This window comes from Halichoerus grypus, chromosome 5, assembly GCF_964656455.1.
Source record: "Halichoerus grypus chromosome 5, mHalGry1.hap1.1, whole genome shotgun sequence".
Lineage (NCBI taxonomy): Eukaryota > Metazoa > Chordata > Mammalia > Carnivora > Phocidae > Halichoerus > Halichoerus grypus.
Genome location: NC_135716.1, coordinates 169669274 through 169687955, shown reverse-complemented (window position 1 = coordinate 169687955; position 18682 = coordinate 169669274). Strand labels below are relative to the sequence as shown.

The 18682-nt window shown below is 49.0% G+C and overlaps 1 protein-coding gene and 1 long non-coding RNA gene across 4 annotated transcripts in view; one reads left to right on the top strand and one right to left on the bottom strand.

Moving 5' to 3' along the window:
• Positions 1–1664: 1664 nt before the first annotated feature.
• LOC118533621 (uncharacterized) lies at positions 1665–17617 on the bottom strand. Of its 2 annotated transcripts, XR_013448341.1 has the most exons (5): positions 17385–17617; positions 15055–15203; positions 13933–14002; positions 13170–13319; positions 1665–3682 (listed from the first exon to the last, which is right to left on the bottom strand). It is a non-coding gene; the product is annotated as an uncharacterized LOC118533621 (long non-coding RNA). The 2 variants fall into 2 exon arrangements; XR_004916309.2 differs by lacking the exon at positions 13170–13319.
• GRHL3 (grainyhead like transcription factor 3) overlaps positions 15105–18682 on the top strand; it is a 33380-nt gene continuing 29802 nt past the window's right edge. For both annotated transcript variants that reach the window (XM_036088998.2, XM_036088996.2), the window contains exon 1: positions 15105–15234. In XM_036088998.2, coding sequence (XP_035944891.1) covers positions 15218–15234 — 17 coding nt within the window. In that variant the 5' untranslated portion in view covers positions 15105–15217. The remainder of the gene's footprint in view (positions 15235–18682) is intronic.

Genomic DNA, 18682 nt, shown 5'->3' with positions numbered 1-18682 from the left:
ACCCGCCAGGGAGTTAGCTGACTCTTTCTACTCCCTGAGCTGACTGGCTGCAGTCGTAACTGTTCCTGATTCAAACTATCTGTCACAACTGCTCGTAGAGTGTCCCATCCTGGGCTTCCACCCTCTGAGGAAAGGGAGAGGCTGGAAGCAGGCCAAAGAATTGTTTGAGGGTGGTGGGAGGCGGGGGAGAGCAGGGAATTGAAATCCTACTGAAAACAGCAAAATGATAGTAATAAACTCAACAAACATTTACTGAGAACTTAAACATGCTGAGAGGTTTACGTGCTTTATCTCATTGAATCCTCCCTCAAAACTGGTATTACACCCATCTCGAAGGTGGGAGAACCCAGGCTGAGTGGTATTGAATAATTTGCCCAAGGTAATGTCATGCGGCTGATAAATGGTGCATGCAGTTAGGACTCGATACCCAAGTCCTCCTCTCGCTAAGCAGCCCCTTCCGGGACCCATGGGAGCCCGTAAGAGCCTTTACACCTCTCAGAACACACACGCACACACACATTTTCAATTTCAAGGAAACTGTTTTCAAGTCCCTTGGCCAGGAAGATCTCACATTTCTTCTGGATTTGTGTGATGCCACTTTGGAAATAGTCCAGCTCAACGCCCTTGAGGCACCCTGGGTTTGTCTGCAATTGTCAGTCCTACACGTTTCTGTGACCTTGGGTCTCACTATCTCCATGTAAAACGGAGACTGATAATAATATACACAGACACATCCGCACACAGTCATACACTGACCAGAAAGTTGGAAATATACGATGCTTTTGCCTGTGTTATAATGTAATATAGCTAAACCATTCGCATTTGTTATTCTTATTTGCCTGTTTTCAGACTTAATGGCTACTCTGTTTATCTTGTGGGGGTTTTATATATGTGTGTGTGTGTGTGTATACATATATATGTATAAGCACATGTATATATAATGAAGTGTGTGAGGAATTTAGCATACAGCCTGATGCACAGCAGGTGCTTAATACATGAGATCTACTGTTGTTTTCCTTTATTTTTACGAATCTGGCCTCAACTCAATCTCACCAATGTCAGTTCATTGCTTGCTCTGTGCGGGCTCCAGAGGGAAGCTCACATGCAGTGGGGGAAGGAAATAGACACGCTCATGAAGACTTCTCCTGGAGGGCGGTCTACATGACAGTGATGTGCTGGGGCTCCATGGATGGCTCGGTAGGTTAAACACCCCACTCTTGATTTCAGCTCAGGTTGGGATCTCAGAGTTGTGAGATTCAGCTCTCTGTCAGGCACTGTGCTCAGCGCAGAGTCTGCTTGAGATTCTCTCCCTCTCCCTCTGCCCCTCCCCCACTCACCTACACCTGTGCTCTTTCTCTCTCTCTCTCAATAAATAAACAAATAGGGGTGCCTGGGTGGCTCAGTCGTTAGGCATCTGCCTTCGCCTCGGGTCATGATCCCAGGCTCCTGGGATCGAGTCCCGCATCAGGCTCCCTGCTCAGCGGGGGGTCTGCTTCTCCATCTCCCTCTGCCCCTCCCCCCTGCTTGTGCTCTCTCTCCCTCTCTCTAATAAATAAAATCTAAAAAAAAAAAAAGTGATGTACTGCCTGTGTAGACAAAGTGCTTTGAGAAAATAATGGACAAGGGAGTGAATTATTGCCAGGAAGACCTAAGTGGTATGATTTTTATTCTTAGATTAAATGTACAATACAGGTAAGTGCACAGATCTTAAATGTACAGTTTGGTGAATTTTGACAAAAGTATACAGTCATGTAACCACCACCGGAATCAAGATAGAGACTATTTCTATTCCCCCAAAAGCCCTTTTGTGCCCGCTCCAGTCAATGCCTACTCCACAAAGGCAACCACAGCTCTGTTTTTGCCATAGTAGACTAGCTTATCTGTTCTTGACCTTCGTATAAATGGAATCATTCACAGTGTCCTTTCATGTCTGGCTTCTTCCATTGAACATGGGTGACAGGTTCTAATCTGGCAACCAGTTTTTCGATCTTCATTCATTCATTCATTCATGCATGCATGCAGCATTCATTCACAGTCTCCCAACCTTTTGACCAGTCAGAAAGTCTGTTCATTCATTCACTCAAAAACAATTTATCTGTGACCAAGGTCTGGTTTGATTACTCTCCATTCCTGGCTTTGGTCCTCTGACTATGAAACAAAAATTTGGTAAACACTGTCTGCTGTTGTTTCAAATTCTACTCCCTCTCCTCCCACATTCTAGAAAATCTTTGATCTGTCCTGGGCATCATCATCAAGTCTTAAGAAAATCTTCATCCCCATCAAGTATATGTTTCTTGAAGACCCTACTGGGCAGGAATCACCTTAGATTATTTTGTGAGATTAGCCCCAAGAAACAGGAAAGGCTTAAATCAATGAAAGCAAGATTAACTGCAAACTTGGATGGAAGGCTGCGGGTAGAATTTCCCAAAGTGTGTTCCACTGTGGATCACTGGTTCTCCTGTCATCACAGGTATGAAGCAGGGACAGGGAAGATGATTATGTGGACACCTCGGTTTGGGAAACCCTGGGTTGAAAAAGCAAAAAAACCCAAACAACAACAACAACAACAAAAAAGTCTCCTGACTGCTGGACTTTTCAGAGACTTGACTGTGAGTGTTCATTTTTTTTTTAAAGATTTTTATTTATTTATTTATTTGAGAGAGAGAGAGAGAGAGAGAAACAGCATGAGGGGGGAGAAGGTCAGAGGGGGAAGCAGGCTCCCCACTGAGCCGGGAGCCCGACGTGGGACTCGATCCCAGGACTCTGCGATCATGACCTGAGCCGAAGGCAGCCGCTTAACCAACTGAGCCACCCAGGCGCCCATGACTGTTCATTTTTAAGAAGAGGGTCTGGTGTGCGGCTTTGCCCAAGCGGTTTGATCCCAGAACTTTTTCTGCCTGGAACAACTTGGGCATTCCTGTGTTGTCCAGGAGGCATCTGTGGGATTCCCTGACGTGACTTTAGAGAATTCATAAGCGATTGGGGTCCAGCAGAGGTAATGGAGCAAACTGCCCGGGAAGGTTGAGCCAGAGCAGGGTAGAGCCAGGCGCTGTGAAGAAGAGGGAGCTACTTCCTGAGGAAGGTAGGAGAAAAAGGGGGAAGGGAGTGGGCTTGAGCGGAAAGAAACTTCCCAGCCAGAAGAGGAGCTGGCTCATGCTGGACTGGGGCCTAGAGAGGATATCCATATTGCAGAATTTCTATGGAAATATTCTCCTCACAACTGGCTGCATCTGGATGCTGCATTTGCTGGGTGGAAGGAAAAGGAGGAAAGAGTTCACGGTTACTGGCCATTGGACATGACAGTGACTAGGAAACCGAGTCCCCCAACACCGTCTCTACTGCTAGAACTGCCTGTTTCCCACAGAGGAGAGGCTGAGCTCTGCCCTTTCCTGGACCAGCTCAGACAAGTCACCTGCGCTCGCTGCGCCACAGCTGTCCCAGCTGTTGGGACCAGATGACCAGGTGGGCCTTCCAGAAAAGAGTCTGAGATGTCACAAAAGATGAGCAGATCTGGGTCTCATTACCATCGGGGCAGAGCTTCACCAACAAGGCTTCCAGCAAGTTTGCACACGAAGCTGTGGCTGCCAGATGTTCTGGGGTGATTCCAGCCCAGGTGCAAGTCCCAGCTCCACCGGTCACCTTGAGCAAATCACTTTACTTCTCTGGGCCCCAGCGTGCCCACCTGAAAAATGAAAATCGTCCTATTTTTTCCTCATGGTGAAACTAGTAATTTTTTAAAATAATAAGATAATGGGTATAAAATATTTGGCACGTGTTGGGCACTAAGGGCTTCCTAGAAAGTGCCTCTGTTTGTTACCACCAATAAATTCCTCCAAAGCCCATTGTCTCTGTAAAAGGAAATTTGTTACGTTAAAATGGTTAAGTGATGTTTTACTGTAGGGGGGAAAACTGGTAGAACTAGTTGAAACCAATTGCTTTTTATTTTCTGTAAATCCCACCAATCGCACCCCCCTGGGGTCAAACAGGGCATAAGAATAACTCAGTGGGACTCTGCACTAACCGACACTCCTGTGGGGAAGGCCTCTCATTCCCGGGGATGCCAGACGCCTCCTCTATCCCCAGATTTGTCCCCCTGCTGGGGGTGACTCAGACTGCAGGAGAGGGGGTGGGGGCGGGGGCTGTGTCAGAGGTCACTACACCAAAAGAAAGAAGAAAGAAAGAAAGAACGAGAAAGAAAGAAAGAAAGAAAGAAGAAAGGAAGGAAGGAAGGAAGGAAGGAAGGAAGGAAGGAAGGAAGGAAGGAAGGAAGAAAGAAAGAAAGAAAGAAAGAAAGAAAGAAAGAAAGAAAGAAAGAAAGAAAGAAAGAAAGAAAGAAAGAAAGAAAGAAAGAAAGAAAGAAAAAAGGAAAGAGAAAGAAAAGGAAAAAAAAAAGCCTTCCATTTCCCTGGCGGGGCCGGTTTTATAACAGATCACTACACCGCGGGCTGCAGGGGAAACATCGTTCCCTTGCCATAAACTAATCCATTCTGAGGAAGTGAAGATAACTGCTGCCTGAGGCACCGAGGGTAACATTCTGGGGTGTGATGTTTGAGGCTGGCCCTTCATTGTGATGCAGACTTCGCTTTCTAGCCCCGTGTCTACCCTGGGGTCTCATGGTGGCTCCAGAAAGCCTCTTGGGGTCTTGCAAACAGTTCTTGGGGTTGATAAGCTTCAGCGTAGTCGCTGCTGGATGGGGGGGTGGGGGACGGGGGACTTCTGAAGATGGTGCCAAGTTGCCGGGGCTTGTGAAATGTGATCCTGGCAGATAAAGACATCTGGTACTAATTCTTTCTTCCACTCTGTTTTCTTTTGGGGGGCACCTTCAAAGTCACAGATCACAAATCTTAGCTAAAAAGAACTTGAATGACCTTCAAACCCAAACTTTTCATTTCACAGTTGAAGAAACTGGTTCAGCGAAGGGAGTTAACTTGCCTAAGGTCAACACGGCCAATGAGCGGCAGAACTGGAATTCAACACTTGACCTCTTGACTCTTGGTCCAGTGCTCTCTCCCTCACTGCTTAACAAAAGAATGGGTGACAGCCATGTGCCAGGCACTGTGGTAAGTGCTTCACATGCATTTAATCCCCACAACCATCCTATGGAGTCAATACTACTACTGTTGCCATTTTATAGATGAAGAAAGAGACTCAGAGAAACAGGTTATGAAGCTCAGGGTCACAGCTAACAAAAAGAGTCAAGTTTCAAACCTAGGCCTGGCTAGAGACCTGGAGCTTATAATCATTAACACTAAACTATCTAAGGCACAATAAGTCTTTAAGTTGAGGACCTTAACTTTCCCCAAACCGCCTCACAGGTTTCCGGGAGCCTGGAGAGTGGATGAGAGTGAAACAAAAGCCTCCCAAACTTGTCCTGTCCAGATGGGGCCGAGCGTAAGTTGTCAGTTATCCAAGTGCAACCAAATGAAATACGCTGGCCCTATACTGGGTGATCAATTCCGAGGCCACTGATAGTTTTGAAATATGGCCAAACAGTCAAAGCCACTGGCTAGAGTCAGGTCCCTGTCATCTGCCTACCGAGTCTCTTCCTCCTGGAGGTGTCCTCAGGGCCCATCAACGGGTAATCCTGGGGGTGTCTGCTCATGACTGGGGAAGGTGTGAATGACAGAGCTCATTGTGAAAGGGGAGAGGGCTGAGGCTGCAGCATCTCTTCAGGGACAGCTGTCAAGGCATGACTCAGATTTCAACAGAGTCTGGGCAGAGAGAACACTCATGCTCACATCCCCTCTGAGGAGAAGGAGCCTGGTGACTAACGTCCATCACCAGGCGCATCTGCCCTGGGCTGAGTGCCGTGGTGGCCAGAGCAGAAGAAGAGGCAAGACAAGGAACTCACTGTTTCCCTGGGAGGCAAGATGAGCCACCCATAATGACAGCAACAACAGCTGACATTACCAGGGCTTAGTGCACGAGAGCGGTGCGAAATGCATGTGTGAAATCATTTAAATCCCTCCAAGGTAGGAGTTATGCCTACTTTCAAGATGAAGAAACTGAGACTCAGAGAGATCAAAGTACTTGCCCAAGGTCACCCAAGTAGGAAATGGTAGAGCCAAGATATGAACTCAAGTAGTTCGGCTCCAGAATCCAGGATCTCAGCTAGAGGTGCCCTACTGCACGCGCACGTGTGTGCACATGCGTGTGTTTGGGGCTGGTGCTCTGCGTACAGATTCTACGTCACCTGGAGGGGGAGACTGGAGGTGCAGGGCTTGAGCTTTAGAGACAAACGTCCCGGGTTCGAATCCCAGCATGGTCATTCTAGGGCTGTAGGACCCCGTCAAGTTCCCTGGCCTCTTCATGCCTCTGGTTCCACATCTATGAGCTAGCAGTGGTGACTGTATCTAAATCTTTGTGCAGTTGTCAGGATTGAGTGGAACAGGGCAGGGAAAGTGTTATCACAGTCTTGGCATATACTTAAGTGCTCAAAAACTAAGAGCTCCTGGGATAATTTTTAATGATTCATATTCACACAGTAGGCCACAGAAGCTCCTCCCCTTCCTACTCCCCACTGCCTGACCACCTGCCACCAAACTGAGGGCCTTAAAAATCTTGCAGGCAGGGGCGTCTGGGTGGCTCAGTTTGTTAAGCATCTGCCTTCGGCTCAGGTCATGATCCCAGGGTCCTGGCATCAAACCCCGCCTTGGGCTCCCTGCTCAGCAGAGAGTCTGCTTCTCCCTCTGCCTCTCCTCCTTGCTCTTCCTCTCTCTCAAATAAAATTTTAAAAAAATCTTCAAAAAAAAAATCTTCCAGGCAGATCAGTCATGGATTCACAAAAATCCAAACCTGAATGTCTGGGGTCCAAGGTTGAGCACTTAACCTGTGACTACATGGCCTCTGCCTTTCTAAGAAGGTTCAGGGCCCAGGAGACCCTGGCAGATCCCTCCCCACCCCCTTCTCCAGTGAGATCAGATCTCAGCAAACATCAGGGGCAGGCCTTGAAGGAAAACTGTAAAGAAATAGCAACAACAACGGACCTTATGGGTTGGTTAATCGTGCCTACCTGAACCTCTCTGAGTCTGGAGCAGGCCCCACCTCACCCCGCCCCACCCCACTCTAACCTAGGAATGCATCGCTGACCCCAGTTACTCCTGTTCAGCACGGACACACCAGGGCTCTGTGTCCAAGCCAGGCCTTGGACATTTTCCTTGTAGTTCCTTAAGGAAACCCTCATCTGAACCCTCCAAGCTCCCAGTTTGACCCCTGCAGATAGATGAGAGGGGGAAATACATTTTTAGCCACGGGGGTGGTGGGGATTAACAGGCATTCCTCAGTGAAGCTCTTTTTATTTGGAAATAGGCAGTATCTTTTTTTTTGTTGTTAAGATTTTATTTATTTGACAGAGAGAGACACAGCGAGAGAGGGACACAAGCAGGGGGAGTGGGAGAGGCAGAGGGAGAAGCAGGCTTCCCGCGGAGCAGGGAGTCCGATGCGGGGCTCGATCCCAGGACCCTGGGATCACGAACTGAGCCAAAGGCAGATGCTTAACGACTGAGCCACCCAGGCGCCCCAGAAATGGGCAGTATCTTATTTAATGGCCCTTTTAAGATGCAGGCTGGTGATGGCCTGCAATGGGGGTGGGTCCAGGTCCCTGGAAAGAGTGGGCCTCCAGGGCTGGGCCAGCTGGGTTCTGTTCTTTCCAGTGGGCCCTCTCTTGGGATGGGGGCTGCTTTCCCTGGCTGCCTTCTGCTCTGACCAGTTCCTGGCAACACAGAAAATCTCCAGACAGTACTCTGTCTGCTTCTTCCTTCCCAGCTCAGGGACAAGCCTTCTCTGATTTGTTACTTTTTAATAACTGTAGTTTCTTTCTTTGTTTTATTAACAGAAGAAATAATGCCCACAGATAAGCCAAAAGAATAAAATATAAATGACCCCTGATCCCATTATCCATGATACTCTCTGGTGTGTGTCCTTCCTGTTCTCTATTCATATAAACGGATTTTAAAAACAAGAATGGATTAGGAGCACCTGGGTAGCTCTGTCAGTTTAGCATCCGACTCTTGATCTCAGCTCAGGTCTCAATGTCGGGGTCGTGAGTTCAAGCCCCGTGTTGGGCTCCATGTTGGGTGTGGAGCCTACATAAAAAAAAAAAAAAAGGAATGGGCTAATTTACTAAAAGTAGAGTTTGAGACTCAAAAGTAGGAACTCAAACCCAGCTTCAAGACTCAGAGGCTCCCTGGAATGACCCTGGGTAAGTTGCTTCATGAATGGGCCTCCCTTTTCTCATTTGTAAAAGGATTTTAACAGTAGTTACCTCCTAGGGTTGGTGTGAGGATTAAATGAGATTAAACACTGAGCCCAGGGCCCTGCATACAGTAAGGACTCATAAATGCTAACAACTGTGCTATAAAGTCAGTAAATAACTTCCAAGCACTAAGGGGCTTTCTGCAGCACCTTGCAAACTGTGGCTCAGTATGCAACTACATTTGGGTATCTTATTTATTTCACTGAGCTTCTGTTGAAGAGTAAATTAATTCTAATTTTTCAGGATTATAAACAACGCTCTGATGCATATCCTTGCAGATAACTCTTTGCACACAGAGATTGCTTGCTTAGACTAAATTCCTATGAATGAAATTGCTAGATCAAAGATGAGCTAAAATCTAAAGCCCACATTTGGACTGATTCATACTCCTTCCAGCAAGGAGGGAGCCTGTTTCCCTCATCCTTGCCAACACTGGGGTTTGGCATTTTCTTTTCTTTCATCCTTATCAACTTGATAAGTGAAAAACAAAACAAAACAAAAAAATAACTTGTTTTCCAGGTATTCAGAGACTTTCTCTTGGTTTTTTTAAGGGATACTTTGGGGACAACTTTAGACCCCATAATGATTCTTCCTGTCCAGAGCACTTCTAGGAAGGAATACAGGTGGTGTTAATGGCAGAATTGTGATAAAAATCTCAAGTACACTACACAAAAGGGTCTGGATGCTGCCCACCCTGACCCTCTATAAGCACAACTTCCAGTTCCATGTTTTTTTATTTTTATTTTTTAAAAGATTTTATTTATTTGATGGAGACACAGCAAGAGAAGGAACACAAGCAGGGGGAGTGGGAGAGGGAGAAGCAGACTCCCTGTGGAGCAGGGAGCCCAACGTGGGGCTCAATCCCAGGACCCTGGTATCATGACCTGAGCCGAAGGCAGACGCTGAACGACTGAGCCACCCAGGCACCCCTCCTTCCATGCTTTTAAATTTGAGCTATGTTCTCTGTGTAGGGTGAGTGTCCTATCCCTCTACTTAAGTCCAGTGATGGGATAGAGAAGAATATTATGATGGAATGTTTACGGAGCTTTTAGGTGCATGCCCAGGATAGCACTTTTGGGACCCATTAGGATTTGTAATGGTATCTAGGGTAATGCTTTATCCAAAATCTGAGGTTCCAATCCAAACTCCTTTGCTTAAGTAGGGATGCTTTCTCTGAGCATCGAGTTCAAATGGGGCCAAAAATACATCACCCCCTGACTACCACCATCCACTGTGGCGCACCAGAGGAGGTAAAGCATAGGAAAACATGTTCTCAATTGAAAAGAGCTTCACTCATCAAACAGGCTATTAACAGGGTTTCTTGGGTGGTTCAGTTGGTTGAGTGGCTGCCTTTGGTTCGGTTGTGATTCCAGGGTCCCGGGATTCAGCCCTGCGTCCCAGGATCAATTGAGCCCCGCTTCCTTGGCCTCCCTGCTCAGCGGGATGTCTGCTTCTCCCTCTGCCCCGCCCTCTGCTTGTGCTCTCTCTTTCAAATAAATACATAAAATCATAAAACAAAAACATACACACACACAAAAACAGGGTGTTAACAGAGGTTGAGTGCTGAGTGCTGGGAACTAAGCTGTGTGCTGAGGCTGTAAGTAGGTGGTGGCTGAGGCAGACCCCCTTCTAAGCTGGGTGCTCACCTATAACCCTGGCTATCTTTTATTAGGTACCTATGGTTTACTTGCCATTGGCTTTCCCCTGAGATCTTAATCTTCAAGTCAACCCCATTGAGGGATGATGGGGAAACTGAAACTTCCAGAAGGGAGTCACTGGTCCAAAGGTATATGCTAATGAGAGGGAGCACAGCAATTCAAACTTTGGAAGTCTTCTCTGGGGAGTGGGGGAAGAAGGCAACAGCTGATTTGGCCAGAATGTCAATTATCTTGTGTAAATTATACATGTTCATCCACTTTTCATTTATTCAACAAGTATTTATTGAACACTCATGTTGAGCCTGGGATAGGTGCCCTGTAAGATTTAGTTTTCCCAGTATGGTTTCTGCAGTCCAGAAGCTTATAAATCCTTCCTACCTTACAAATCCTATCAAGCCAACCTATCTACTTTCCTTCCTTTCTTCCCTCCTGCCCTTCTTCCTTCCACCCACCCCTCCATCCAAGGCTTTGTCCCAAAAAGGCATTCAGGAGGCTGAAAGAACGGTTTCCGAGGCTTTAAGGTCAGGCGGACATTGGTCTGATTCTGTCACTAAGGAGACAGACAGGTGACCTTAGCTGAATTACCTCACCTCTTGGAGCCTGTTCCTCTTCTGGAAAATGGGGAGCTCAGGAGAATGACAGGATATGCACAGAAAGCACCTGGACCTGCGTCTGGCCCGGAAGGTGACAACGGCACACACTAAGGATCTTATCTCCTTCAATCCTCACAGCAATCACTTCAGTGAGGAGGAAACTCAGGTAACAAGGAAGAAACCTGCTTGTTCAAGGTCTCAGGCAGTTGACTGCAGAGTTGATATCCTTTAGTAATTTGTCAATACTCCAGGAGCCAAGTCTGTCTGGGGTGGATTAGGTGACCCCATTTGACAGGCAGTAATGGGATAAAGCATCTGAAGCAAGTATCATGGGATGAGTGCTCGATAAATGATAGTAATTTGAATGAAGGCAAGATTAGAGCTGATTCCTGAGCTCCCTGCTAGGAGCCTGCGAGTTGGGTAGCCCCCATTCTCCATTCATGCACTTCACAGGGAAGCTCTGAGCAAGGACTCTGAATCTTTATTAGCTCTATCTCCGCTTTTGCTCCGGGAAGAATGGGGACACGGGACCACCTAGTTAATGGGTATTAAAACTGGGGTTTTTGTAGGGGTGCCTGGTGGGCTCAGTCAGTAGGGTGTGTGACCCTTGATCTTGGGGTCATGAGTTCAAGCCCCACATTGGCTGTAGAGATTACTTTAAAAAGGTAAAAAATAAAAATATTAAAAACAAAACAAAACTGGGGTTTTGCATAGCATTTTGAATTACAAAGCAACGCAAGATCAGTACAGAAACTTGGTAGGGGAGAGGGAATAGGGAAAAAATTTAAATTCTGTCATTTTTGCACCTACAGAGAAGTTACATTTGGGAATTTGCCCTTTCAATATTTTTATGTAGGTCAAGAGGTTTTCATTAAGTTCTGGATAACCATGAAGTCTTAATGTGTTAGAAAAAAAAAAAAGGACCGTTAGCACCGTGTCCAGTAGCGCAAGTCCTGTACTGTGCAATGGCAGTGTGATCGTGCGGTACCCGACCTTCGCAGACAAACAAAACAGCCCTTGCTCTTAGCACATACTTAAGTCGGTAGTCCTAACCTTCATGCCTCCCTAACATGCCAAGAGTTTAACACTCTTTTGAAGATAATCCTGGAAAGGAGGAGGAGGGATGAAGGATCATGACAGCTTCCAGAGGGGGCAGATCATGTGTTGAGAAGAGGAACATTTCTTTTCCAGAAGTAATCTAGAAAAGGAAACCTAGATGATTTGATATGCAACTCCCTCCTTACAGTGACTCATTAATCTCGTCTCAGAGGGAGGGAAACTGAGACCCTGAGAGAGATTTACCCAGTCATACAGCTAGGAAGCAGTCAGGCAGAACTTGAGCCTAGCACGATCCCTGACTTCATCTACTCTACAAGAATGGAGGCAGGAAGATGTGGGTTCAGATCTCAACTCTTTTACTTACTAGTTTTCCACTTCTGAGATGTCATTTAACCCCTGAGTCAGTTTCTTCATCTGTAACATGAGGGAACAGCTTCCTCATGGAGTTTACACGAATATTAAAGGAGAAAAAAAGGTCCTTCCTAACAACGATGGAGCGCTACGTGCCCGGCACTGCCCAGTGCACCTCACATGAACCGTCTCCTCTCATCTTCACGTGACCCTCACTCTACAGCTGAGGAAATGGGAGGCTCAGAAAGTCTAAGTCATTTATTCATCATGACATGGTTGGGCCTGGATGTGAACCCGGATCTGTCAGACTCAGAGCAATACTACCAGCTAACATAGACAACTCTCAGCGCGGTGCTTCCCACATACAAAGGGCAAAATAACAGCTACCATTATTTACTGTTGCTCTCATGAATATATAATTATTATGTCACATGTGATCAGCTGGTCTCTGTTTTCACCCTCCTCAGCCGAAAAAAAAACAAGAATTGGGCCGATCCAAAGAAGGGAAGAGATGGCAGCCCAGCCTAGGCCTGGGCCATGCCCATGCTACACAGGAGGATGAAAGGGGTGGGTGCAAAGCTGGGGTAGTGTCTCTCTCAAACCCGGCATCTCTCATTCGTTTAATGAAGGGCTGGAACAACCCGTACCTCACATCTGGGAGGCAGAGCTCCTGCTGAGGGGTCTGGCAACCTTGTAAATAGTCTCTTGGTGTCCCTGTCTACCTATCCTAGACCACTAGTCCCTCCGTCCCATCCAGGGTGCCCTCCCGTGTTTGCAGACCTGGGGCCCCACTGCTCCATGATTTGGGCCTCTGCTGATCTCTGCAGATGGGTGCGGGTGAGTAAAGAGGCAAAACCCAGAAGTAGAGAGAGGACACATTTAAAAAAGTCCAGCGAGCACAGACACGCCGCCTGGAATCCCAGCCTCCATCTGAGCCCAGCCAACATGAGTCACCTCCACAGCCCTTTCCCTGTGAGTTGCAACACAGCTGACAGAAACTCCCAGCCTCTCAGGAGGCGGGCAGACAAGTGTGCCGTCCTTTGGGCTGCAGTGAGCCTTGCAGTTGCTGCCGGCACCCAGTGGCTCTCCTGCCACCAGTAACACCTGTGAAGTGGTTGGACACCAGGCTCTGCTCTTGGATCAAATCCCAGCTCCGGCTCTACCACTTCTAAGCTCTGCGGCTTGAGTGACGCACTTAATCACTTTGTACCTCAGTCTCCTCAGCTCTAAAACAAGGATCACCAAAGTGCCCACCTCACAGGGTCGCTGGAAGCAGGACGTGAGACGAGGCGTGTGAAGGCGTGGCGCGATGCCCGATACCCGGGGTACTGAGCACCGGCTGCCTGCCCGACGCTAGCACGCACTGCAGATTCACCAGTGAGCGAGACAGACAAGGTCTTCACTCTTACGGAGTTCACATTCCGAAAGAAGGGGAGACAGACAAACAATTAGAAAAATATCAGAAAGTTGTAAGAGCTTTGCAGAGAACCCAGTAAAGTGGTGTGATACAGTGACTGAGTGTTTACTTTAACAAGGGCAGCTGCGAAGGCCTGCTCTGAGCTGGTGGCTTTATTAGCAGTTACTATTACTATTTACTGTTACTTGTCAGGGCCCCCTTGGCTGCCACACACACAGCCTCCGGTGAGAAGCCAACCTCTGACAGTTCTCAAACCTGGTACCCCTTTTCCATAGGCCTGACCTCCCCACGAGAGAGCTCTCCTGTGGATTCTGACTTTACCCTGAAAACCTCCATCATATTGGCAGGAGTAGCTGAAACCCCGCCCTTCCCTGAGAGAGAAAGGAGTGGGCCAAGCTGAGGCTCCCAGGAAGACAGAGCAAAGAGATAATTTGTTAAAAGGGAAGAGGGGGTGGGCAGAGAACAGAAAGAGAGAGGGGAAAAAAAACAGATACCAAGATCTCTGGCTTAGATTTAATTTCAAATTAATCCTGGTGGAAGCTCTAAAAATAGCTCTAGCATTCTCCTACTTGTGTTTGTGGATCTTTTGGGTTTACCAACCTTGTTCTTTACAGGGGCAGCTCACAGCAATTATTCCACAATTTCTTAGTCTGCCAGGCATCTGATTCTCCTGTTTCCAATGACGAAGAGAGCACTTACTAGAAGGTGAAACGACCAGCTAGCGAAGGCATCAGAGGCGGCCAACCTCAATCCTCCCGTCCCTTCTGTGTTGGCCAGAGGCACTGGTCTGCTCGTATCTCACTCAGATCGGCATCACACCAAATAAAAGGTTGCCTCCCTCCCTATCCCCGGCCGCCCCTCTGCCACCAACATGCACACACACACCAGATTGTAGACTCCTCCAGAACAGTGACCCCTGACTTGGCCTGTCTCCTCAGAACCCACAGTAAGGCCTGGGACCCAACAGGTGCTCCATAAGTGTCTGCTGAATTGAGGCCACTGAGAGCCAGTCAGTGGAGATGACTGAAGGGACAGCCAGACTTGGAGATGACTGAAGATTCAGATCTGGGCTCTGACACTCACTAGCTTTGCCCTTGGGCAAGTCAATTTACCTCTCCAGCCTCCGTCTCCTCATCTGTAAAGTGTAGGAAGGGGTGCAATATCTACCACAGCGGGTTACTGTGAGACTCAAAGAACTCACTTGAGTAACTGTAAAACATTATTCAGAAAGAAGCTATTATTATCCTAAGGGGAAAGCTCTGAAAAAAAGGACGGAGGCTTACACAGAGACAACTCTCCCCCTGCCAGGGGGAGGGGTGAATCTGCACTCTCCTTTGAGAATTCCCCAGTGGCTGTGAAGTATTTGATGGTGGGCAGAAGAAGGCGCAACGGAATTGGGGCGGGGTGGGGGGGGATGTTCCTGAGTATCCGGGATACTAACTAGAAACAGGAATCAAGATTTCCTTTAGCCAAGTATCTGTCTCTGTACTTTTCCTCTAGCTATCTTCTCTCCAACACTTTTTGCTGCCCTCCCTCCCTCCTCATCTCCACCTCCCACCCTCTCACCTAGGAAGGAATTGGCCAGCTCCACCCAGCCGGCCCCCTTAGCTCCGCCCCCAACGCGGCAGGCCAAGAGTTAACAGCTGCACCTGTTGAGGCATACCTGCTCTCGCCGGCACCTGTACCCACAGCCAATCAGCACCAGCGCTGCCGGGAACCTACCTGTCAGCAAAATCCCGACACTCAAACCTCAACATAAATCAAACACTTCCCTGGGCAGGGAATGTCTGTGTCAGGCAAGAATTAGAGACAAGCGGTGGGTCAGCAGAGCCTCGGTGCTGGTGCGCGTCTTGGTCTTGGAGCCTGGGAGCCTGGGAGCAAGAAGATGTCGAATGAACTTGAGTGAGTAAACACTGGTGGATGCCTGGCGCTCTCCGAGCATGGAGGCTCGATGGGGTTTCCAGAAGGGGGAAGCGCAGGGAGGCCGGCGCCAGGATTCACAGAGCAATTTGTAAGGGTAAATGAATGGGCTGACGATTTCACTTTGGCGTGTTGAGGCAAGCCCTATCTCAAGCTAGAGTTGAATGTTTCCCTGGGAAAATAGGTTTTTTTTTTTTTTTCTCTCTGTCTGCTGAGCAGTTTCGAGCCAGGTGGGGAAACACGGGACTGAAACTCTGAAGGCTTTCGGCACCACTTTCTGATACCGTGAAGGGACTTGGAAATCGGAGACAGCCCCAATCCCATCTAGGCTTTTCTATCTTCTTGCCAAAAGGAACTTCTTTGAGGTAGTTCTAAGAGCTGTCTTAGGCACAGAGTTGGGTTTCTCTAAAGGGACTTGTTTGTTGGGTCCCAAGTGGGAAGGTTACAGAGTGGTGTTTAAACATATGCCCTCTGAAGTCAGCCTGACCTAACTAAGTTCAAATCCAGACTCTGCTCCTTATGGGGCATGTGATCTTGGACAAGTCATTCAACTTACCGGAGCTTCATTTTCCTCATCCAGAAAATGGGTACAAGAATGCTTTGTAGGAATCCTGAGAGAGTTAAGTGTGATAAAAGCTGTAAAATGCTAGGCACAGAGCCAAGGTCTGAAGATGCATTAATAAAATGCGGTTGATTTTATTCAGAGGCAGTTCTAAGGCTGAAGAAGCTGAGATGTGGTTTTCAGTGAGGTCATCTCTATTGCCTGGCAAGATGCAGGTGACTTCCTGCCCGTATCTGGGATTTAGACTCCCCACTGGCTGATGTTGACCTTCACCACGGGCCCCCTACTTCGGGTCCAGATCTCAGAGAAGGTGGGATGAGGCTGGGATTCGGGGCTGCTTTAGCTTGGGCTCAGGGAGCCGGCAGAATCCAAGCTTCTAAAACATATACTCTCCTCCTCTTGACATGCTCAGAGGTGAGTGAGCAGAGACAAGGACTGAACAATCTTTTTTTCTAGCTACCCCTCAATAGATTGTTTTAAGAACGTGAGACCGGAGGGGGCAGTTGGTGGGTCTTAACTACAGACAGCGTTCCATGATACCGGCTAGCTCTTGAGTTCTCCTAGGTTAGCCAACTATGTTCGTAGTACAATCACTGGGCATCAGATTTCTCTTGAACAAATTCCCTGGGGTTGACAATGTGTTGACAACTGGAATAAGAGCAGGGGCACTGGAGGCACCATGTGGGTTCAAGTCCCGGCTCTGCCACTAATGAGCTGTGTGACCTTGGGCAAGTCACTTCACCTATCTGAGTCTCAGTTTCCTCACTTGTCAGTTGTGGGCCATAGTGGTACCCACCTCATGGAGTTGTTGGGGGATCTGGACCCCTTAGTTTAAAGCCTGGTAAGGAGCAAGCTAATAATACCCTTGTTACTTCATACAGAAATAACCAGTGAGTATTTCTGAACCTCTTGCTATTTTTCCACACTCTGAAAAGAGACAAAAATCTCAGGCTGTGTCTTCATCCCGCTTGGATCTGCCGGTAATACTGCAGAGGCTACAGACAGAATCTATTCATTGGTGCCCCTCAGGGGGTGGGCGTCCTGAAGCTGGGTTACTCCAACAGAAAGTTTCCTGATTTTCTCCTCCTTAATGATTTGGGTTTTGAAGTCAGATCCGCTGACAGTTGAGGCTTCTCCGTTTGGGGTGGGGTGAGGGGAACTGTGCCTGCAGAGTAATTGCAGACAGGCTCTGAAGCGACCATTTGAGATTACAATGACAGAGCCTCAGTGCCTGGGGGCTCAGCTACCCTTACTGAGAAGTGGGGGTTGGGGGGAATCAAGTGCTTGGCTTGCAAGTTTTGAGCTGTTGCGGTTGCTGCTGCTGTGGCCCCTGGCTTGGCTGCCGAATTCCCCCCAACAGTGCCTGCCGAGGGCAGAGGGCTGGTCCTAGCGTCCATCTTGAGCTCCGACAGAATGACAAGCTCTTGTTAGGCCTTTGGTGTGGTGGGAAAGGCCGAGCTTGCATGGGGCTAAATTCTGCCACTCAGCAACCGCAGGGTCCTGGTGAATTTGTTTCTCCTCCCTGACCCTCGGTTTCCTCCTCTGTCCAACAGGGGCTATACACACCTACCTGGCAGGGGAAACAATGCGCTCCCGCATGTGGGCCACCCGGCCCCGGGGCCGGAGCTCCTTAACCGCGAGCCCCATCCCTAGGCCTGGGGAGGAAGGCGGCCCTTCGAAGGCCGGGTCCTGGGGTGCATGGCGGCGGCGTCAGAGCCCAGCTCGAGGCAGCTGGCGGGTGGAGCGCTCCCGCCTTTCATGTGGTCGGGCCCAGCGCTTGCCGGGTGCGTCTACCAGCCTCCGGGCCAACGCAGCCGCCTCGGGTGCCGCCAGCCCGCGCCGCCGGCTGCCCCCAGGCTAGAGCCGCCCGCAAGGGATCCTGGGGAGGCTCCGGAAGTCGCTCACCGCCTGTGGCTCTCTCGCGGGAAAACAGCCCGCGCCTGCGCACTGCCCGCCAGGGCCCGGCGTGCGGGGGAGGGGACAGGGGGCAACACGCTGGCACGCCAGGGGCTCAGGCCGGTTGCTGTGGGTCTTCCCGGCCACTCTGGAGTTACAAGGAGAGTGGTGCTCCGGGGCCCCCTGTGTGCCAGGTGCACCTGCACTGGCTCGCTCTTCCGGGGAGGAAATGAGGAGCCAGGAGATGAAGTGATCAGCACACAGTAGGTCTATCGAGTGGAAGAGAGAGAAGTGAGCGAGGCGCACCAGGATTCCTCTCTACGGTCTTGCTCAGTCTGCAGACTGGGAGCCCACCCGCCGCCTGGAATCTCCCTCCGCAAAGTCTTGGAGAGACAGGACTGAGGGTGGGAGGGGGACAAAGAACGTCCCAGTGGGTGACCACAGGCCTCTGTCTCCGCTCCATGTGATCTCCAGGAGCGCCAGGCTCCAGACTGCCTGGAGCGCTGAAAGAGTTAACCAGGAACGCCTCCCCGCTGCGGTTTTGTGGTCGAAACCATGATTGCCAGGAGCAAATTTTTGTCGTGCACAAGGTGTGTTATTAAAAGTCGGAGTTACGCTGCTGGTGAATGAAAAGTTAAAAGCCCTCATTAAGCTCCGCCTGTAAAACAGGCGGACTAGAGCTGAGACAACCCTAACGGCGGAGGCTTGGGGTGCAAGGACACTCCTGAGGTTCCTGCTGCTCGGGCACGGTGAGGCCTGGTCAGGTGCCTGGAGCCACAGAGGGCTTCACGGGGGTCCACACAGAAGAAGGCCAGCGGGGGGAAGGGCCACAGGGCTGAAACACAAATAGCATATGCTGGAAGCTTTCCCTTTGGTTGAAAAAAAAAAAAAAATAGCCAAGCACTGATTGAGGGCTGACTCCACAGCAGACTCAGTGTCCAGTGCTTGATAAATACATGATCTCCTTTAACC